The 23971-nt window shown below is 37.1% G+C and overlaps 1 protein-coding gene across 1 annotated transcript; it reads right to left on the bottom strand.

The window, feature by feature from the left end:
* Positions 1 to 18226: 18226 nt before the first annotated feature.
* On the bottom strand, positions 18227 to 22556 carry LOC6035802 (seipin). The gene is made up of 4 exons (XM_001845873.2): positions 22276 to 22556; positions 22073 to 22218; positions 21672 to 22013; positions 18227 to 18589 (listed from the first exon to the last, which is right to left on the bottom strand). The coding sequence occupies exons 1-4, from the start codon at positions 22554 to 22556 to the stop codon at positions 18348 to 18350; spliced, it is 1011 nt and encodes a 336-aa protein (XP_001845925.2). The 3' UTR covers positions 18227 to 18347.
* Positions 22557 to 23971: the final 1415 nt, after the last annotated feature.

The raw sequence follows: 23971 nt of genomic DNA, 5'->3' as shown, positions 1-23971 counted from the left end.
CACACAATTAATCCCAAATTTTTCGCTACTTAATAAAAGAACGCTTGCAAAGCCGCAGTTTTTCTTATAATTTTACGGGTTTTCTATATATATATATATAACAAACTTTTTACACCGTTACTATTGCCCTGTATATTGGTCATCAAGATGACTTTTTTTGGTCTCAACTTTGTCATATTGGAGGGAAGGAACTCAGAACATGTTGTTCGTTATAGATTTGCTGCCAATGTATGCTTGTGTAATAATTTGAATGATATAATCCTGCTTTTCAACCAGCTTAACTAAACTTGTGATACACTTTGAAGCTAGTTTCCTTCTTGAACATGATAATTGCAAAAGCAGTGTTAAGCCTTTACAAACATCCAAACTTTCACATGCTAAAAAACCTACGTCACTTTTGAACACTTCCGTGTTCAAAGGGGTAAATGGGTTATATTGGTTATGCGAAGATTTGTTAGCGCTGAAGTGATAATTCTTGCGCTGAGCTGAAGAAAAAAATCAGGTAAGCTTGCGAGTGGTGCTATAACCCGACATCACGCAGACTTATTGACGTTTAAATAAATTTAGTGGATAGTTGGTTGCAGTTTAATTAAAGAAAAACTCAAATTAAAGTGAATTGTTTTTAATTTTTTATAACGTTTGTTTAACGTAAAATTTCAAGAGATCTACAGTACACTATATATAAGCCAATTTACCTACACAGAAAAAAATCATGGTAATATTACATCTGGGAAGGGGTACATCTTTTATGTCAGAAAAAAGGTGTAATTTTACCTCTGGAAATGTGTAATTTTACCACTTTTCTGGTGTAATGTCACTTTTTCAGTCTAAATTGAGGTAAAATTACATCATAAAAGAAGTAATATTCAACCTTCCAAAATTACAGTTTCCAAATTTACATTATTTTTTTCTGTGTAATAATATAAAATGATTATAACTTCAAATCGCAGCCGGGACCGAGAGTCTAGTGGTAAAGCGTGGTTGCCTCTCACCCAAGTCGGTTCGATCCTAGACGGTCCTGGTGGCATTTTTTGAGACGAGATTTGTCTAATCATGCCTTCCGCCGGACGGTCTAACCTAGAGGTTAGGTTGTCTTCCTAGGTCTTGTCTCGGCAGAGTCGATGGTAGGCAGTTGGACTCACAATCCAATGGTCGTCAGTTTGGATCCTGGGGTGGATGGAAATTAAGGTGTAAAAAGAGGTTTGGATTACATATCTCCAGCATTCGGAAACCTAGTTTCGAGCAGAAATCTCGCAAAAAAAGCGCCAAAACCAGGCTGTAGAGCGAACAATTTGTTTTTTTTTGTTTTGATAAATTCTATTCAATTCTTTTTCTTCAAATATGCAGTGTCGTGTTCCACCGATGAAATATCTGTGCAATCGCATTCCACACACATAAGACTGAGGGCACTCTTGTTGATGCTGGAACCCGTTTTGCAAGTCTTCTGGAATGTGGAGAACACAGGGCTAACACAGAACTGAGTGGAATAAATTAACGTTTGAGAAGAAAATCTTTTCGTGTACCGATTGCGATTTTCTCATTTTGTACTTATATTTTCAAATGCAGTTCATACAATTTGAGTGACGTGTAATTAGTTTTATCAGATTATCATAACTCATGAGTAATTTTAACTGATTGTTTCGCAACTATAGCCCGTGTAAAGTGATAATCATCATTTTTTTTGTGTTTTAAAACTCCGGTACCGCAGTGCGTTATTAGAATATGTAATAAAGCACAGTTGGGAGTAAGGTAACCGACAGTGTGAAAGAAAGACTAACAAGATAATTGTTCTGCTAATTGGTCTAAATCTTAAATACAGAAAACATTATTAAACGATTTAAACCCATTATGTTCTTCGGACCGTGTTAAACAGAAGTGGCGAGAGCCATAATTACTCGGCTGCGTTAAATAAATTTAACAGGCTGCCATCTTGTTCTCCATCGTCGTAATAGCCAGAAACTGTTAATGAAGAAGTAAGACCCGAAATAAAAAAAAAAACAGGAGAGAGAACTCCGAGGCAACGGTTTCATCCCAGTGCGCCACTTCTGGACCTCTGGCCGGTGGCCACGATGGCGCTAAAAGTTCAATGTGCTCAAATCTGTTCGGTGAACAACTAAATCTTGCCTCTCTTGGAGGCATCACAAACGACCGTGAGACGGCTTCTTGCCGGTTGTCTGAGCTCTGTCCATCCCTTTGGACGGACGACCTGGAATGGCCAGGCCTGGGCTGGTTTTGAGCCACCATCACCACCACTGGACTGGTCGTGAAAGGCGGATCTCTCAAAAGAATTTTTATGAACCACACATTGATGCACGTTTACGATGTTTTATGTGCATGAAAACACCTCGGAGGTAGTAAATTTTATCAAACTTTTCTAAAACGTGTCGGCAATAGAAAAAAAGGCAAATGCCTTTTCATATTTCTTGCTGGTATGTGAGTGCCTTTTTTAGGCGCATTTTTTAGCTGAGTTCGTTTGTTGAAACATATTCGTAGAAATTTGAAGCGGTATTTTGAATTGATTTTAAAGGCACGTCCACGGTTCATTTAAGTTCTCATTCGTTTAGGTTTCGTACAGTCTTGTTTGGGCTCAATTTTTAACATATTCGGAATCCTCGGGAAATTTCACATAAGCTTGAAATTGAAAAGTTGTTTATTTGATTAAAAAAATGCCATTTAGAATGAATTAAAATAATTTTTAATATTTTGTCAGATTAGTGGTAAAACAGATATTCGCCTACTTGATACAGCATTTGATGTATTGATCACAGGTTAAACCAAATCTAACTTTTTTTCAAAAATGTTTTATTCAATTATTTTTTATATCAAAATTACGACTCCAATACTTCTAACTAACGTGAAATTTCCCGAGGATTCCGAATATGTAAAAATTGAGCCCAAAAAGTGCCGTCTTCTTGGGCTACAGGGAAAAACACTAACGTTTTAAAATGTTCGTTATAGAAAAATCGATAAACTATGAGAAAAACTGCGATTGGCCAAAAAGTTAATTCCATAGGCTTATAGTCTATTAAATTACCTATCTTTTGACTTTTAAGTCTGCCTGTGTGGATCAATCGGACCGCGCACTGGACTCACAATCCAGAGGTTGCCGGTTCGAATCCCGGGGCGGACGCAAAAATTCTAAGTGTAAATATAGGTATTCGGTGCCCTCTCCCCGTGCCCATACCTTCACACTTAGGAGACCCGGGAGGCGGAGTCTTGTAGCAAAAAGAACGATACACGCCTGTGGATCCGTTGACGAAACCGCAAGGTTTAAGAGGGCCACATTATAAGGTGTTACGTCGATTCCGTCCGTTTGGCTTTTAGGAGTGTAGGTGTTGGAGGTTGTTGCAAAAAGATATTAAGGTTTAAAAAAATCCATTTTTAACAGTAATTTGCAAAAGCTATGGGAAAAAGTCAAACCAATCTTAGATGTATATAGTACATTTTGAAGTGTAAATTTTATACAAATTTTATTTAAAGTTATTGTTCCGGAACGGTTTATTTGCATTTTTTCAGTTATTTGTTTTGCTGAAATTGCAATCCAAAATTTGGTGTTTAGAGACCGCCAAGGCCATGCTGTAGAGCAAACAATTTGATTTGATTTTTTTTAGTTTTGAAATTTGAAATAAAATATGTACGTATCAAGAATTTTTAAATAGGTCCTATAAACATATGAAACACAACAGCTTATAGGACCTTAGAAAAACTCTACAGTATTTGTTTCAGAACAATTCAATTACTAATCGCTTGTAATTTAAAAATATCCAGTCGACGCGAAAACTTCAGATCGCAAAATTAAGCGTCCTCATTCGGGTCAGCTGTAGGCGAGTTCGCAGTACGTTATATCGCTTTCTTAGCTTACGCACATAACCACGCAGAAATTTGGTTCTATTTAAATACCCCGTTCGGACGAGTGTGATCGTGCGTGTGTAAATATTCTGCGTCGCGCGGACGTCCCAGTCTTGAACCCAGTCCCCACAAACTGGCCGACTGGCGACAGCAGCAACTAGACGTAGGTTTTCTATTTATTTTTAAGGTATCTTTTTTTTCTTTGACTTTTCAATTTCCTCCGCCAGACTAGACTGCGAAACGCTTACTGCTGTGTTGATGAAATCGCGCTATATTCTCTAACACACTTTTATTTTTGGGACATTTGGGAGCAATAAACTTTGCTTGCCGCGCAAAAAAAACACAACTTTAGAGGAAGTCAAATTTCGTATTCCAACGCTACCGGTGTGTGTGTGTGTGTCGAGTGTCCAAAGTTGGGACTTGGGAAGTTCGTTCTTCACGTGGAACATTCCTCCGTATTACCTGTAACGCGACTGGGTAATTTATGCGAACTTTCTTGGTAGTAGAAACCTCCACCACAGTCCACACACCACACGAACGGCGGGAACGGAGGCCGAGGCTAGGCCACGTAATGATGGACAAAGTTGGTCATCGCCTCCATTGGCGACAGCCCATACTGAGATCAAGATCCGCACCGGAGGAGTAAAACGTCAATCATAATTATTTGATAGTCTGGCGGGGCCACACGGCGGAAGAAAAAAACAGAGTGGGACGCTTGCTTGCCCCGTTCTGTGAGCCGCTTTCCAACACTCCAACTCTCGATGGATATCTACTTTTCAATGACTAGATAATAAATATTACCCTATGCCGTAGCTGGGCATACTTACTATACAGCTGTACAGTAGTCCTACAGATATCATTACAAGTTGAAAAATATTTCTGAAACATGAAACTTACTTGATTGTAAAAATGGCTGTCATTTTTCAAAAAAGAGTCGAAAAAAATAAGAGTTCTTCTTTCCACTACTTTTTGGAGCCGTACATCTACAATTTCATTGTTATGGCCAGTTTGAGGAGAGGCTTTGACACATTTTTGCCCACTGTGCAGTGTCTCGTGCAAGTACCGGGGGATTACAACAACAAAATACAGGCAAATTGAATAATAATCGTAGAACTGCAAGCCGCTGAAACGGTGCCAAGAGATTTCCGCAGCTTAAGTATAATTATCGTGGTGGTCGTATGAAAACCGTTCTTTGTCGGTTTCCTGTCTTCTGGCAGTTCCGGTTCTAATTTTGACTTTGCGTGGTTTGATTAGTCGGTTGGGTTTCTTCCGTCACATTCGTACGTTCATACTGTTACTCACTCACGAGAAGCAAATTGAGTGCAATGGGTTTTTGTACGCATCGCACGTGGATTAAATTATTCAGAGGTTAATTAGTTATGAGAGTGTAACGTATCAGCCGAAACGGGTACAGTCAACCCAAACATTCGAAATACATATAAACTTGACACATAAAGTTAAAAAAAAATTGTTCGCACTACTGCAGGGCCATGGCGTTCTATTTTGCAAGATTCATACTGGAAAGAGTTGTCCGCAGGCTTGGAATGGTGGGGATTCAAACTGACGATCTTTGATTGTGAGTCTAAAGCATGAGTTATGCTTGAGATTAATTGGATTCTCGAAAATATTTAGTTACAAGTTTGTTCAAATCTCAAAAAAAAAATAATCCGGATTCAAGGATTTCCGAAGCAAAAAAAACATATAAATAAATAAATTTGTGACCGGTTGTTGCACTATCAAACAATCCCATAAAAGCTTTCAAATGATGGATAATACTAATCGTTATGTTTGATTATGGATTTTGCATGATATGTATTTTGAACATTTGACGTTTTGTAAACTGTTCCAAAATTATTGGTTGATTTTTTCTTTTGTAACGTTTTTTAAAAAAATTTCAGACCTTTTAAAATTCATTTTAAAGTTTAAAGTTTTACAGCAAATACACGAACAACTCGTTCAAATTTGGGATTTGTCACTTTGCTGAAGAAAATTGTTTGGGGCAAGTTTGGGGTCCACAAAAGAAACCAAAAGAGATTAGACTTAAAAATCATCAATAAAGTGATTGTTTATGTTGTTCGCGTTTACAACCTAAAAACAGAACCTGAACAATTTTGGGGTTTCATCCTAGGGGAAGTATACCCTTTCTAATCAAACACCTATCTTCGTCATATGAAGAGTTTGATGCTCGATCAAAGCTCCAAAAATACTATTTAGGATATGAACTTACCAGCAACGACACCGCCTCGAGTAAGGAGTAAGCACGCAAATTTATTCTTTTTACTGGAAAAAAAATCAAATTTAATGCACTTTTGATCATAATTTGTATTTTGCGAGACCATTTCTCATCATTTTGGTGGCACACACATCCACACGCAAGATGAGAGGTTAACTGCTTAACGAAATTCGCCATCAATATCTTTTCACTTGCACTAACGATTTCAAAGCGCTTAAGATATAAAATTGCTTCCAATTACCGGCAACATGTTCTTCTGCACATTCTTTAGTCACTCACTCGAAAAATAATCCCGAAACATGTAAATAATTAGCAAGCGCTATCCAAAACAAACGCGCTAAGTCGTTTGACGTTTCAATTTTGACTACCCATTCCAATCGAAGGCTGAAGAAAACCGAGCGAGAAGCAAAGGCAAATAAAGAACAAAGGGTGGCCACCAACACCGTCAACATGCTGGTGCAGCGCTTGTTAGAGTGAGCCAGTGATGCCATTGAATTTTCTGTATAAATGCTACTTTTCGTGAGTGTTCGCTTAAAATTTCATCAATTTTGGCAGCACGAAGCAGACCCAAAAGAGCGCTAGAAGAAAAAAAGAACTAAGCTGAGAATAGAAAAGTGGGCGTGGCCTAATGCATTCGGAAAATATTTTTTTAAATGCTTATAAAAGAAAAAGCATAACTTTTAATAAAAGTGAAAATAAACAGAAATGTTCACAAAAAGTTTCTCTACTCGTTGGTGTACTTGGTTTTAGTAAATTTCAAGGAACTAGATTATCCAGCATCATTCAAACCGCTTATTAGGCTTAAAATGGGTATATTTCCCCAATTGGGAAATATTGCTTCGGTTGCTGTTCATAGAATTCATTTAGAACGGATGAGTTGAGCAAGAGACTTTCCCTTATCTTCCGAACAAAGTCAGAAGTAATCAAGAGGCCGGGGGTTGAACTCTGATTCAAAACATAACATTGTTATTTTGTCTTGTTCCTCTGCACACATAACCTTTCAGTGATAACTTCTAAGGTAAACAGGAAATGATGCTGCGATGGCCTAATTTCACATTCGAAGAAGCGCCAGAAAATTCGCACTCGGCGTAACCGTGCTGGCTAATCAGTTTTGTTATTATAGCTCATTCGAACTGTTTCTTGGCAACTGAACGAGTTTCAAGCTTATTAAATGTGTTAGAAATGCTTTTGCCAACGATTTGTTGGCCAATCAAGAGCATAAATAGTTTCTATAAAACAATTACGAAAAACGAGCAGAAGAGGCAGTCAAGCGACTAACCTCAATTGCAATTCAAATCGCCCTGAACAATGCTCATCCTTGTATGGGAAAGCCAATTCAGCGCAAATATTTTCGAGGGGCAACCTTAAAGGAACAAACGACTTGCGGAACCAAGCCCTGGAATCGTAAAATGGAGTGGCCAGAAAATGATATATCATCAGATGAAGATCGCACGAGACGAGGATCGCCTGGCCTGGCCCAGCCCAGCCCAGTCCCAGCAGCCGCGGCAAGCTTTTTAACCCTTTTCAAACATGTCTTCAGTTTGGTTGCGTCGAGGTGGGTTTTGATTTTTAACTTGTAAATTTTCTCCGTCTCCTCTCTGCTCCACAACATCACGCTGTGTGCTTTTTCATGCTTCGGCCTTTTACACAAGAAAAAGCACGTTGTTCATATAACGAATGAAATGTTGTTGCCTGACTATTTTTTTCCTCTCAATTTTTATCTTCATCTCTTTTTCAGGCATACCTACTTGGAAGCTGGGCCCGGCCGTCCGCGGAGGAGCCACCACCGCCACCGACTGACCGACCGACCGATCCGGCCTGGAAGGCACTATGCCAAAGGAATGCCTGGGAATTTTTCGAGAAAGGAATGTGCGACGATCTTCGCTGGACGCGACTATACTTTTTCACTCCTTTCTTTTCGGTGAACTCAACATTTTTGTCTTGTTCTCCGGCTCTCCTTTTGAGCTCTCGGTAGCGCATATCCGTGTTGCTCCCTTTTTCCTGCTGATTGCGGTTTAGCTACTTTGCAGAGTTTTGTTCACATTTTTTTTTTATTAATTGTCATTGTGAATAGACAGAAAATTTTAATTCCAAACACTGCTCGTAGACCCACCTCCAAACATACCTATCGACACAAAATCGAAAACTGAACAAGTGTATGTGTCCAATAATGTCACTCAGTTTGCTCATTATTAACCAAAGTTACTTCTTGGCTGGCATTCAGGGGTTTGTTCAGGTGGGCATGCTGAGCCCTAATCCCAAATATGAGCTTGATTGAACGTAACAGGAGCTGGAGCTTTGAATTTGAATTTTAACGAGATCTTTCCCGTAAAAAAAAATTAAATCTCGATTTTTGAGGCTCTTTGGCACTAAAGCGTTTATTACCATTGAACTTGGCAGTGCTGGCAAGCTCAAAACATACGTTGCCAGATCGATTCACCAAAGTCTGGCCAGTGTCCCAATTTAGAGAGATTTTTGGAAAATCGGTCGGCAGGTAGGGGAACAGCATCTAATTAAATCGTGCCTCTCATGTTCAGCACTATGACATTCAATAACAGCGTTTTCAACTGAAATCAAGTGATTAATAGCTCAATAGGAAGTGAGCAAGCAAATTTCTATAAACAGTTTTGCAAAACAAGTTGTTTACATAGAGAAAATCGGCAAATTGGACGGAGTTAGGAACGAGTGCTTAACCTGCCAAAAATAGAGAAGTTCCCAATTCTTAAAAAAAAAACTCCAGACTCAAGCTCCGGTTACGTTCAATACTTGAGACTTGGGCTTAATAGGCCCACTTAAACAAGCCTCTAAATGCCCGCCAAAAAGTCTATTTGTTACATCGGAATGTCCAAATCAACCATCCGACGTATCGATGGATAGGTTATGGAAAGACCTCATGTTACTTAAGTGATATACATATACTTTTTGAATCCGCCCCTTTCGGTTTTAGTTGGTTTCGTTTCAAAAACGCGTATTTCGTGTCAAACGAACATTTATCTAATATTGGTAGCCCGATTTGGAGGCGTACTAAAAATACTGAAAAGACATATTTTGAATCGAAAAAAATACAAAAATAGTTTGAAACTAGAGCGTCCAATTCCCCGGGGTTACAAAATTCCCGGGAAACGGGAAATTTTCATCAAATTTTCCGGGAAATCTCAGGAATTCCCGGGAAATTTTAAAATTAGCGAAAATTATTAAGATCCTGTATCTGATTAATATTTTGCAACATAAGTGTGAGGATCAATTAACACTCAAACGCTCGGGTAGTCATTTGACCCCTATTTTTTTTTCTTAGAAATCCCATAACTTTTGATAGAATTGACCAATTTGGATGCTTTCGGTTGCAAAAGATCCAGATTTGTCTATATTTTAAACTGCCAGATGGGGACAAATGTGGTCCATTTTACCGGAGATATTCTGGAGGTTGGCCCTCCTATATGTATTTGGCCAATATAATAAAAACTTTTCAACAGAAAAATTTCGGAAATGATGCAAAACTACAAGGCATCATCCTAATACATCATCCTGCAAAAATAATTGACATGGTTAAGTCCTACGGGGCAGCAGAGCCGGTTCCAGTTGGGCAACAATTGACATCAGCTCAGTGAACCGTTTCCGGATAGAACCTGTTCCGGTGCCCGAAGGTCTTCAGCATGTCATGTATCTATGCAGGATGATGTTTTAGGATGATTCCTTGAAGTTTTGCATCATTTCAATTTTATTGTGTTGAAAAGTTTTTATTATATTGGCCAAATATCCATTTAGGAGGGCCGAGGTACCCCAACAGAATCGGAATATCTCCGGTAAAATGGACCACATTTGTCCTCCGTCTGACAGTAGAAAATATAGACAAATCTGGATCTTTTGCACCCGGAAGCATCCAAATTGGTCAATTCTATCAAAAGTTATGAGATTTTTAAGAAAAAAAATAGGGGTCAAATAACTACCCGAGCGTTTGAGTGTTAATGGCATAACTGCTCGTAAAAAACTTAGCAACTTAGAGAAAATATATAAATTTTCTTGTTTTTTATGATGTTTTACAAATCGTACCAAATCAACAAATAAATATTATTAATATTTTTTGTATAGAAGATTTTTTTTCAATCAAAGTGTACAGTGGACAGCGAAAATCTATGCTCCACAAAAATAACAATAAAATTGTTTTTAAATTTGTCTCTTATAAAGTTAAAATGGAAAAAATCAATTATAAATAATGCTTTTCATGGCAAATAACATATTCGGGAACAAGTGTTTCAACTTGTGAATAAATAGATACCGTAATCTGGGGCGAATCGGGACTTCATTCTGAATAGGGACAGCAGTTTTAAGAGCACTTAGAGCTTTTAAATTTGGAAATGGATGTACACATTTTGTTGGTTTGAGTCTGTTCTAACCGAAACCAACCAGAAAAATCAAAATATGTTGCTCCAACATGTTTAAAACTGCTGTCTCAATTCGCCCCATGTGTCCCGATTGACCCCAGTTTACGGTACCTCATCATTGAATTTGCCTTAAAAATCTAATTTCTAGCGCCGTTTAACTTGAAACACTATTTCATGAAATCACAACTCAAAGTCTTAAAATATTTGAAGCGAGTTTTTGAATTATGGTTTCATATTTTGGGTGAATTTCATATGATACGAAGTTGTTCTAAATGATGTTTCATAGTTCCCTTGATGATATGATTTTATTTATATGGTTATATGGCCTAATAAATTAATTAGATTTAAAAAAATTCATAGTGTAAAAGTGGTTAAAATAGAGCGATATTTTTTCATATTTAACCCTCTTACGCCCTTGGTAGCTCAGGTGCTTCTTAAATTAAAAACTTCAAATAGTAATTTTCGAATACTTTTGAACAAATTCTTCTCGAACATCTTTTTTTGAAACATTTAATTATATCATTTAAATTTTCATCCAATTTGGACAAGGTGAACAAAAATTTTAAACAGATCTCAGTTTTAATCTTGGCCGGATATTTTCAAATGATATAACGAAAAAATATTGTAAAATGGATTGTCGAAAATCATATAGTAAATTCTGGAGTTTTTTTTTTTGAAAAGGTCCAATAAACCAAATTTTTAGTTTTTGCTTTTTGGGTGTTTTTAAACTCTAGGTGGTTTCAAAAACACCCAAAAAGCAAAAAAATGGAAATTTGGTTTATTGGACCTTTCAAAAAAGAAAAAAAAAACTCCACAAATATTCATTCCATAATAGCGTAAGTTTTGTTGCAAATCATGTGAAAGCTTCAGAAATAAATGTTATCTGAATTAAACCTTGACATGAAATTTACAGGCATGCTGATTAGTTCAATATTAACAGTAGATTGAGTTGAATTAAATCAAATCAGGTCTCTAATTATTATTTTTTTGTTAAATTTCAAAATATTGGTGCCAAAAAGGTTGGAAAATGTATACTTCCGCTTGTATTTCGGAAATTCCCGGGAAATTTACAAATTTCCCGGGAAACGGGAAGTATTTTTTCCGGGAAATCCCGGGACGGGAAATTGGACGCTCTATTTGAAACCCTCTGCAGTTTTCCTGTATAACATACTCAATGTATACATTTAGGAACTTGTAAAAAAAGTCCAGAATTATAAAATATGGTTAAAGGCAATTTTATAACACCTTGTCAAAATACTAGTATTTATCGAAGCTGCAAAAGTTGATAAGCAGTTGTCTAGCAGTGGATGAAACTTTAGAGTTTGGGAGCTGCCTATATAAAAGTGTTATGAAGAAATATGATAAGCTTTATCGCGATATGAATTTTCTGTTCGAAATAGTGTAAAAAGCAAGGTTGTAGATTGGAGGAACTATCGTTTGTTTAAGCTTTTTGCCTTCCTCACCTTACTGAGGAAAGGCTATAAAATCACTCGAAAACTGAACTTCTCAATTAGACCTCCTAGACCCACCTTCATGTACACCTATCGACTCAGAATCAACTTCTGAGCAAATGTCTGTGTGTGTGGTGGGATGTTGATCAAAAAATTGTCACTCGATTATCTCAACATTGGCTTAACCGATTTTGTCCGTTTTGGCGTCATTCGATCCGTCTTGGGGCCCCATAAGTCGGTATTAAAAATTATGCAGTTTAGTTAAGTACTTCAAAAGTTATGCTAAAAAAACAATTTTAACAAAAGTCCGGAAGATTGTAAAAAGGGTGGTTTTTGTAAGAAAACCCGGCATGTTATACATTTTTAGAAAGGTATTTAAAAGACCTTTCCAACGCGTCCAAGACATTGAAGATCTGACAACCCTATCAAAAGTTATTACCACTTAAGTGTTATTTATGTACTTTTTGGAAGCCGGATCTCAGATATCATGATGAAAACGTTGTCCGGATTTATCATGCGACCTATCGTTGAACAGGTAATCAAAATACCTTTCCAACGCGTCCAAAACATTGAAAATCTGACAACCCTATCAAAAGTTATAAGCACTTAAGTGATATTTATGCACTTTTTGGAGAGCGGTTCTCAGATATTTTGATGAAAACGATGTCCGGATCTATCATGCGACCTGTCGTTGGATAGGTAATCGAAAGACCTTTCCAATGCATTCAAAACATAAAAGATCTGCCAACCCTATCAAAAGTTATAAGCACTTAAGTGTTATTTATACACTTTTTGGAGGCCAGATCTCAGGTATTTTGATGAAAACGTTGTCCAAATATATCATGCGACCTATCTTTGGATGGATAATTAATAAGCCTTTCCAACGGGCACAAATTGAATTGCAGATTTGACTACGCTATCATAAGTTGTAAGCACATAAGTGCCCTGAAATAATAATGAGATGAATAATTAGTCAAATTGATAGAACACTTAAAGGTCCGCCCTATTTTGGATAGCATTACCTTTTAAATGTGAGGAAGGCACCAACCACCTAAAGGTGGATTAAGTAATGTTTTAATAAATGATTTCAAATGAAAACGCTTTTTCAAAGCTGCGGTACAATTTCAAAGTGCTGTTGAGTCTACAATAACTCTACAACGAAAAAAAATAGAACAATGAAAATACAAGTTTTTCCTTTGTTCCAATAAATAAAACATGTCACAACATATTTTGTTAACATTATTTGCATGTAAGATGATATTTTGCAAACGAGGCTTTCCTTATGATATCTTGTCATATTTATTAACAACCGAATTCTTTTGCACCTATTGAATAAATAACTGTCTCCAGTGCCATCCACTCCGGTGGGGGTAATTTTGCAGCTAATTAATTACCTTTCGAGCGATGTGTGCAGTTTCGGGTTGGAATCGGCATCGGTTTTTGATGTTTGGTTATTTTTTTTCTGTTGTTGTTCATCTGATCTTTTCCCTTATGCCGCGAATATCTTTCTCCTTTCTCGTTTCCTTAACGAGCATAAAATTTGCTGAAAGTTGCCAAAGACGCACGGGTGAGCAGCGTGACCAACGGCGAGCAAAAAAATCCCCTCGAAGATATTCAAAGTAGTTTTGACCGTTTCCTTATAAGCCGCTGCCAACGGCAGTTTTCGTTTCTCGCGCACCAAAGACCGGGATCGTCGTGGTCCAAAATCTCGCCAAGATGCCACAGCGCGCGCAGCATACGGCACCCCACTAATTGATGGAATTCGTATGGGGTTTTTTTTCCTTCAAATATATTTGGCTTTAATCATATGCAAAGAGCCATTACATTATGCCTCTGCCAGCACACATTCACTTTATCTAAGGCGTGAGAAATATTTTGTGTTAAGCGCATTTCGTTCCAGCGCCTGACAATCCGGCTGCTGGTGTCTTGGCCCTGGCCCTGGTACTGTAGCCATATGAAATTACGTCAGCTGCTTGAAGAAGGAATGATTTTATAGGGAAACTAGTCCATGCATTCGAGGTTGCTTCGATTAGCACGTGGACTGGTTAACACATTACTTGCAGATGCATACAATCTAAAAACTATTTTAAACGACCTTGTTGTAATGTTTAAAGCACTTGGAGTTATTCTGAAAATTATAGAACTCATTTGAAATTTAGGTGTAAAAAAATAAAAAAAAGAGTCTTTTGACGGTAGAACAAAGTCACTAGCTGTTTTTGTTCGTAAACTTCAGCAATTTTTCAGTTTGAAAATACCTATTTCTGAAGTTAATATTTTTGTGGAGTACAAAAAATGCTGCCCATTGCATTTAAAAGCTTAGTAAACTTTCAAGGGCGCCCTTATATAGAAAACTTCCGGTAACTATAATTAAGACAATACAAAGCAGGCAGCGCAAAATGTATTTATATTTTTTTCCTAAGAGGCAAATGTAAAAATTGTGTAATATCTCTTTAATAAAAACGAACAAACAATACAGCTGAAACAAAACAAAATAAAACGTAAGCGCCTAATTGAAATTAAATTTTAAAGTAGATTGTAAATGCGTAAACTGCCCCTGATCGTATAAATGTCCCATATGCATTTTCATCACTTTTAAGTTAATGTTGTAGTTTGGTTCCAAATCGTGTGCTCTTTCAGAAAAGCCAATACATTGTTCTAGAAATCGGGAGGAAATCCAGTTAATTCGCGAAAATTTAACACGTTGCCATATCTGTGGGACAAACTTCAAATGAGTTTTTGTCAGAGTGTTGTTTTTGCATATGGGACATTAATGTGACCATGGGCAGTAAAAATGTTTAAACTCTTTGTAATAAAATGTCACATACGTATCTAACATTTCAAGTGTCAGTATGGCATAAAAGTAAGGTTAAAAATGGACTTTTGCGCCTTTAAAATACAATGAAATATATGAGGAATTTCCTTAGTCCATTTTGAAATGTTTTTGGGAGCAACTGTATTAATTTGGAGAAATAAAAATTTATCAACAGTAGTTATTAACAGATCTAAATATGCCAATAAAAAAGGCAAGAATGTTATAAAAAAAAAACACATTTTTATTTAAACTCTTGCGCTTTTCATATGAAATGCTCCAGAATATAAAATAAGAGGTAAACAAATTAGTGTCTTCAGCAAAATTGTTCAAATCCACTGAGCACAATTATTTTGGCTTAAATCTTGAATCACATGTTCGTGAATCATTTTCAAGCATAATTGTGTTCAAAGATTAAAAAATAAGACAATGAATTTTTTTTCATTATATTTAGATTATACTAAGCACTTCCGATAACTGAGTCTGGATTGTATAAAACCAATTAACAAAAATCTGCTTCGGTTCATTTTGAAGGGAAGCATGAAACATGTATGCCCAGAATATGGGACTTTTTCTCAAAACCACGCTCCACAAGCTGATTATTGTTTCTGAAACTAGTTTAGGACTCTGGGTCAAATATGAGCAAAATCGATCAACATTTACCCATTGATACTCGAGGGTGAAGTTTGTATGGGAAAAATCGAAAAAATGGATGAAAAACCCAATATTCTTACGGGTTTATCTGTAGGGCCCGCTACTTCCATCCAAATATTCCCGAAAGTGAGATTCTTATTGAAAATTTATTGCTCTACAACTTTTTAGAACACACCAAAGCTGTAAAACTCAATCTTGAAAAGTTATTAGCGATTTAAAAATGCAATTTTTGTATGAAAAACTTATTTTTCACTAAATTTAGGCTTTCGTCAAAAATAAACAATCAACTACTTGTTCTCCATACAAACTTTTAAGAAAAACTAATCGGCCCTGTCTAAATATATTTGAAAAATATAAAGTTCACATGTTTCTGGGGACCCCAAAGTTCACGTTTCCCTTGAGTTGAGCATGCGCAGTCATTTTTGTCAATTTGTGTAGGTCAGTGTAATCAATATTAAGACAATTTTTATGCTTCATTTTGCAACGGTCTAGTATTTTTTATCGTATATTCAAACTGTCGTTAAATTTAGTGAAAAACTACGAAAAAAAATAGCTTCATTAGATTAGTACTTGAGTTTTCCATAAACTTAACAAGTTTTGGAGTGTTTAATCATGTTGTATTTAAAAATAGAATCAATTGTAGTTTTAAATTACCTATATTTAGACCACGTGGTTAACAAATCGATCTTCTTGATGATTTTCATGTACAGTATCTACCTCAATGATTTCATACAAAGAGGATACCATTTTTTTACCTCCTTCCCTATCGTCACTTTCCACGCGTGACACACGGTTTAGCGTTTAAAACCCGATATTTCGCATGTGTTGAACAAGTCCACAAACCGAAACACACATACGAACACCCCACTCATTATTACCATCCGTTCAGGGAAAAGAGGGTTAAACGGTTAAACGCTTTTTTCACTTATAATATTTTTTTCAGCTTTTCAATGCTCTACGTTCAATTTTTTTTTTATATTTTTTTTTCATTTAATATTAAATGTAAGGTGCTGAACTCCAAAAAAAGCACCGTTTACAATATTTTGATTGATTGGTCAAGGGAAATTATTAATTTAATTTGACGCTTCACGATGTTTTTTAATCATTTTTTCAACATCTTGAAGAAAACATATATTTGACTATTTTTTAAAGTAATAAAATCTAGTCTACTATGAATTTTGCTTACAGGCGGTGTTAACCCCCCATTTCCCCGTGTCATGATCGAGCGGATCGTTTAGTACACTGGCAATTCACGCTCACTACCGTACAAAGCGGCCGAGCTGAGACTCGCAAATGAAAAAGAAACTCATCAAAAAGTCTTGCGTAATTTAGAATCATCGTTCTGGTCTAAGACTAAGCTCTGGGGCGGCTGATGTCTACTACCAGCAGACTGTCGCTGGTGAATGGGAGAAACCAAAAGGAGAGATGTTCTATTTTGAGCAGTTTGGCTGATTTCCGTATTTTTGCCGACTGATTTGTGGGTGTCTCGCCGTGACGATGTCCCACATTTGGGTTGTGGTCGGATCCAGTCGTATAGAGTAATTTATCTCGGGTTTTAGAAAACTTACTTGGTTGGGTCGGCTAAGGCATCAAATTCGGAAGATAGACTCTATTTCATTTTTCCTGTCTTGAAAACAGGATGTGCTATCCCAGCCGAGTCCGCAAAAATAGATTTCAACAGCATAATTACTAGCATAAGTCATGCTTACAAATTATATCCTTTTTATCTTCTTCTGTTTTTTGACAGCGATGTTTTTTAAGCAAATCGTAAAATTGGGAAAATGTTATAAGAGACATCTTAAGAAGATTTGCTTTTAAACAGCTTATTTTATATTTTTCTGATATTATTCTATCTGTCATGGAGTCTCATGAAACATTGTCAAAATGTTGTCTGGCAGATCCGTCTTGAGACCAGTAATTTGATGAAGAATTTCAAATACCTTGAAAATAATAATAAGCTTTGATTATTATTTGATTTGTTAGCCAAAATTTTCCTAAGATTTTGCAATGCGCTGAACTTCCGTGGCCGTGAGTTTACGGGTTTCGCCTTGTAAGCGGAAGGTGATGGGTTCGATTCCTGTCTGGCTCGGCAAAGTCAGATCCCTTAAAAGAGTAAATATGCTCACTAGGAATACTGACCGGTAGAGGATGGGTTTCAGCTAGCGGCGTGCTGGGTTTCCAATCCAGACGTCGTGAGTTCGATTCTCGTACCGGGATGATGTTTTTTTTTTAATGCGACAAACATTACACTGACTAACAAAATCATACAAAAATGAGGCTCAACTCGAGGGTAAGCATGAAGTTTGGGGTCCCCAGAAACACGTGCACTTTGAGTTTTTGAATTTTTTTTAGACAGGGCCGAATTGTTCTTCTTCAAAGTTTGTATGAAGAATTAGGGTGGTCCAACCAACAAATTGCATGCCCCCAATCGGGGCCCCAAACTTCATGCTTCCCCTCGAGTTGAGTCTGAGAAGAAATTTTGTTGGTCGGTGTTATGTGCCTTGAAATATTTCAGGTAAGTAGAACTATGATCTCAACTTGCAAAAACGAAACTATTGGCACTACGCCCCCCGGGGCATGGCCTTCCTCTAACGTGGGATTTCTGCTCCAGCGCCTCTGACGAGACAGGAGAAACCGGGACCGACGTTTTACTTCACCATCCGATAGAAGCTCAGTGGATAAGGCGGGAATCGAACCCGCGTCTCATAGCATCATCGGGATCGGCAGCCGAAGCCGCTACCCCTGCGCCACGAGACCCACATGCAAGTTCGATTGACTCGTGGCATGTACCAAACTGGTTTTGCACATTTATGTTGAGGTTTTTGTTGATATCAACTAGAAGCACTGATTAACTGCCACAAAAGAGCCTTTTTATTAATCAATTTAATATCTACTTCAATACAGCACAAAATAGTAAGTCTTCAACCAACACGCCCGCAAAACAAACAATCAACTTCGCATTCTCTACTTTAGCTTGCCAATCCCAAATCATCTTTAAAGCTAGAAATATCCTCAACATCCTCATCTTTCACAGTGTCATCCGTTATCGATTTCTGCTCCGACGGCGGCAGCTGACTTGACGGTTGCCGTTGTGGTGTTTTCACAATCTGCTGGTACCGATCCTTAATCTCACCAATCCACTCTGCGTCGTCCCAGTGGTACCAACTTAGAAGACACACAATCAGAATGAAAAACAAGTTGGTTGCAATGCCTGGAATGAGGAAGAATAATTTAATTACAATTTCGAAATTCGTCAATGAACCGGTAAAAAAACATATTAAAAAATGCAGTATCTCAGAAACTTATAAAAAACCTATGAGAAAAAAATAAATTAAAAAGAAGAAAAACAGACAAGATAAGATAATAAATCATTGAAGAACCATTAATGTTGACGAAAATTGAGAATCATGATTGTTTTGATAAATTTTTAGCTTGATAATATATGGTCGATCATTATTTTCTTTGCTCAATGAGTAATACAATAGGATAGAGTAGGCATCAACGAGACACTTTTGGTTTTCAACTTTCAATGATTTTTGTAATTTTTTCATAAGCATTTTATAAAAAGCTTTTTGCTGCATTTTTTTCTATATTAAAAATACTCTAACATTGGCCAAAATATGAGATCGATCCGACCTCTACAGCCAGAGTCATTCAACTGTCTCATTGTAAACACACTTGGCAGGAACAATAAGACTGGTGGGGAACAATGACGCGCTCTACAAAAATCAATATGATTCTAACTAAACTTTATGTTTTTGTATTGTACCATTGCAGGTGACTTGTCTTGGACGTTTAAAGGCATTTTTTCCATCTTAAAACTTCAATTGACTAAAGTTATACTAAAAAGTATTTTATCAGTAGCATATCATTTTCGTTACAGCTGACAAAAAATCATGTAATAAGTTGAAAATGAAGAAATATCATCAGAATGTAGTATTAACAGTCAGTTTTAAGAGAATGCATGCAAAATATGTCTTTTATAGCAATTTTTCATCAGAATTTGAAAATTAAAATGACTTGTTGTGCTTCGAATCCCGGACACTGATAAAATCTGATTCGAATTCCGGACACTCGATTTTGCTAATGAATTGCACAAATTTGGACTGAAATGTTAGTGAATGGCATTCTTTAGGTCTCAAATAAGCTGTTAACATCAAAATAATCGATATTTATATAAAAATTTGCTAGAATTTAAGGAAATCAAAACCATAAATTTCTGCTTTGCCTTCCCGGTGCTTCGGACGCCTATGAAATATGTCACGTGAAATGTTTCGCATTTTGGGTAATCTTATAATTTAGTTTAATTTAATTGTTTTGACATTAACTACAGCGTTCAAACAAACTTGTAATGAAAGTTGATGTTAGAATTCATCAAACAACGGGACCATCCACAAACCATGTGGACACTTTTTTGGAAATCTCAACCCCCCCCCCCCCTCCGTTCTCCGTTCCGCTCTGGATTCTGGATGTATTCTCAAATTTGGTAAAATCTAATGAAAGGATATTGTAGTTAAACTCATGCTTTACGAAAAGACGAGAGAAATTTGAAAAAATATCAGTTTTGGTGCAGCATTTAAGCGAAAATTTAATTTTTGGACATACATTACTTTTACAACCTAGAAACAAACATGTATGAATAACTTTGCAAGGGAGCGTCCATTTTCGAAGCAACTCTTATGGCAGAAGGGTATCCAGTAGACACACCTTTCCTGCAAATATGAACCTGATTGGTTGAAACTAAGATTTGGGAGAGCCATTTTATCATTGTTCCCCGTGTCTCATTGATAACTACTCTATCCTACTGTTTCTTTGGTTATTAGGTTGTAACAAAAATTACTGCTATGTGGGCATTCAGGGGTTTATTCCGGTTAGCGATCTGATCCTAAATCACGGATATGAGCTTGACTGTATGTGACAGAGCTAGCGCTCAGGTTTTGAATTTTTTAATATGATGTCAAATGTCGATTTTTCATGTTTTTTTTTCACATTGACCAATAATATGTTAATTTTAAACATTAGGGTAGGGTAGTCATCAATGAGACACTTTTGGTTTTCAAAATTCAAAGATTTTTGTATTTTTTTCATTAGCATATTTTAAAGAACTTTTTGTTGTATTTTCTTTCTTTTAGTTTGTTCTAACATTGACCAAAATATGAGATCGATCTGACGTCTACAGTCAGAGTTATTCAACTGTCTCATTGTAGACGCACTTGGCAGGAACAATGAGACAGCTGGGGAACAATGAGACACTCTACAAAAATCAATACTTTTCTAGTAAAACATCATGCTTTTATATTGTTCCATTGCAGGTGACTTGCTTTGAATATTTTCAAGCAATTTTGTCAACATGAAACTTCAATTTACAAAAGTTATACTAAAAAGTATTTGAATTTTGTAAAATCCATATATTTTATCAATATCTTTATATTTTTAGTTAAATGAAGTTCAAACTCAATAAATATGCCAAAAATCGCTTCCAATTCATGTTTTGAAAGATTTCCACAGATTTTGAAAAGTTTAATGAAGAAAAATCAAAGTGTCTCATTGTTACCCATGGGTAGAAAAGAGTGGGGAACAATGAGACAGCCCTGGATTCTGGGTATATTTTAAATTTTGGTCAAACCCAATAAAAGGACATTGTAGCCCAACTCATGCCCTGTAAAATGATGAAAGAAATTTGGAGAAATATTAGTTTTTGTGATAATGGCAGCCTATGAGCGAAAATGTAATTTTAAGTCATAATTTACTTTTACACCCCAGAATCAAACATGTATGAATAACTTTACAAGGGAGCATCCATAACCAAAGCCACAATTATGGCAGACGTATATCTAGTAGACACACCTTTCCCCCAAATATGAGCCTGATTGATTGAAACTACGTCTTGTGAGAGCCATTTTATCATTGTTCCCCGTGTCTCATTGATGACTACTCTACCCTACTGGCATCTTGATCCTTGTGCAAGTTCAGATAGACATTAAAATTGTAAGCCAACTGGAGCTCATTTGGGATTTAGGCTCAGTGTCCCCACCGGAAAAAGCCAGGGAGCGACCGTAGCTGACTAGTTACGGTTTTCGCTTTACAAGCGATTAATCCTGGGTTCGATTCCCATCTGCTCCCAACGAAAAAGTTTAGGAAATATAAATTCTTGAAATTCTGAACAGTGCCCCTACCGGGAAAAGCCCTGAATGTCCACAAAAAACAAACTTGTGTTACAAACTATTGGCAATAGCCAACACAAGGTTTATGCAAAATTAAAACAAAATACATAGTATTAATCGACGTCTTACCAATTACGGCGGACAGGATTGGCCAGTTGAACATAAGGTATCGCAATCCGGAGAAATTGGCCGATATGTGCAGCTGGGCAGTGTAGAACTGAATGTCCCTGGAGAGGATTGTGATTTCCACGCTGGTTACCGGATGAGCCTGGCTGTCCTCAAAGTGCGTGAACAAATCAACTGAAACAGACTGCTTCTCTTCCTGGTAGCCAAAAATAAATAGTGGAGCCAGCACAACAGTGCGAATCATTTTGAGCAAATCGGACCGGTAGTGGAGCATCGAAAGCCGACAGGATTTGGTTGAGTGCTCACTGGCGTGATCGTGCATCACGGCACAAACGGTGAACATGCCTTGAAGAGAGAGTTTTAGCTATATGGACAAACAAACTTATTCAGCTAATTTGACTTACCTGTCTGGCCATTCTTTTCAGATTCTGGCATTTCCAAGTTGAGTGTTATCCGATAAGGTTGACCAACCATCAATATCTGCTGCTTCTGGGTTAATATGACCGTATCAGTTGGGAATTGGTGGCATTCTTTTTCAGATTGACAGTCTCTAAAAGTATACATTATAAGCAATTAAAATCACCAAATTCAAAAAATCGTAACAAACCTGTAGTTGAGATACACATTCTTCACGTGCGACACCGTTGGCATGTATGAATAGTAGAAGTAAGCATACATAAATATCGATGCCCAGAGAATGGAGAACCCGATGAGAACTGCCACAATCAGTCGGAGGATGATGTTTTTCGTCGATTGTACACCGGCGTCGGTCTTTCGTTTGTACTCTTCGGCCAGTACCACTCCGGTAACGGCAAGAGGCTTCAGAAGATAGTTTCGGATTATTTTGAACGGATCCAAAAGCGTCAACAGGAGAGCTCCCAGCTGCATTACGATGGATTTTTGTGTACTTGAACTACTGATTCTGCGATGTATCACTTGGTTTGTTTTGTTGCAACCACGGTTGGAGAAACCTTTCACGCACACACAGTGCTCACTGGATGCGTCACAGTTGATCAACACGGAGCCGTCCGGCAAACGACGTGCCAAACATTCAGAAACTTGGGGCCGTGTTCACATCAGTTACGTATGAAGGTTGCTGGCATACTGAGGCTCAGGACATGTGGCGATAAGCGCGCGGGTTTCAGATGTGGGAAAATTATTTAATACCTTATCAGTATTTATAATCGATTGAAACAAATGCACATGAAATCACATTGTGCCGTCGTTGAAACTTGATTTTGCAACACCAAAAAAGCTAATCTGGAAATCAGTTTGGCATTGCGAGCAGACCAGTGGTGACGTTTTGTTGGTAAATGCAATCACCCGTTTTAGAGTCAAAGGTCGAGCAGAAGAGCTTAGAACAATGTGAACATAGTAACGCATGGGTAGCTGTTTTGCGGAATGTTGATTATTGTTTCGAATAGAAATTGCATAAGATTTGAAGTTTGGTTTGGCCGATCTTGAAGAGAACAAATTTGCAAGCTTTTTAATATCTTCTTGTAGGTTTGCCGAGTTCCAGCAAAACATATGAATTTAATTTTTAAGTTGACTCGAATTTTGCCTTCCTCATCGATTACTCCTACCAACAAAATTTCTGCGCATGCTTATTTTAAGCGGAAGCATGCACTTTTGGGGACCCAAAAAAACAATCACCCTGAACAACCCACAGGTATGTTGTGGTCTCTTTTGCATATTTCTGCATGAACCTAGGAGCTTGAAGGCTTGAATGGGGAGAGCACCCGAACCTCTCTTTACTCCAAGGAACCTTTCACTCCAGAATTTGATCTGAAGAAGTGCTTGGATTGCTAAATAGACTTTTTTTTATATGTTGTTAACTTTCATTGTTTAAAGGGTTAAAATGGATGAAAATAAACATTTTTGTGTATGTTTCTATTGTAAAATTGTCTCAGGAACACGAATATGATAAAATTACCACCAGAAAATGGGATCTAAGGGGTCCCCCAAGCAAAAATTTACCAACAAAAAATCACTAAAAGTAAATGTGTCTATTTAATATGTTAAACTGCCTTACCCAAAGCGTTCTTAGTCTCAGATGGTAGTCCCAGATGTCCCCTACAAGCTGCAGGTAGAACCGAGTTGATATCTGGATGGAACAATTTTTTCCTTCCTCACCTTACTAAGGAAAGGCTATAAAATCACTCGAAAAACGAAATTCTTAATTTGACCTCCTAGACCCACCTTCATTTGATTTGATTTCTCATTTGATCCGTCTTGGGGTCCCATAAGTCGCTATTGAAAATGATAAAGTTTAGTTAAGTACTTCAAAAGTTATGCTAAAAAAA

The sequence above is a fragment of the Culex quinquefasciatus genome, chromosome 3 (assembly GCF_015732765.1).
Source record: "Culex quinquefasciatus strain JHB chromosome 3, VPISU_Cqui_1.0_pri_paternal, whole genome shotgun sequence".
NCBI lineage: Eukaryota > Metazoa > Arthropoda > Insecta > Diptera > Culicidae > Culex > Culex quinquefasciatus.
The sequence above is the reverse complement of the archived record's forward strand: the minus strand, read 5'-3'. Positions and strand labels throughout refer to the sequence as shown.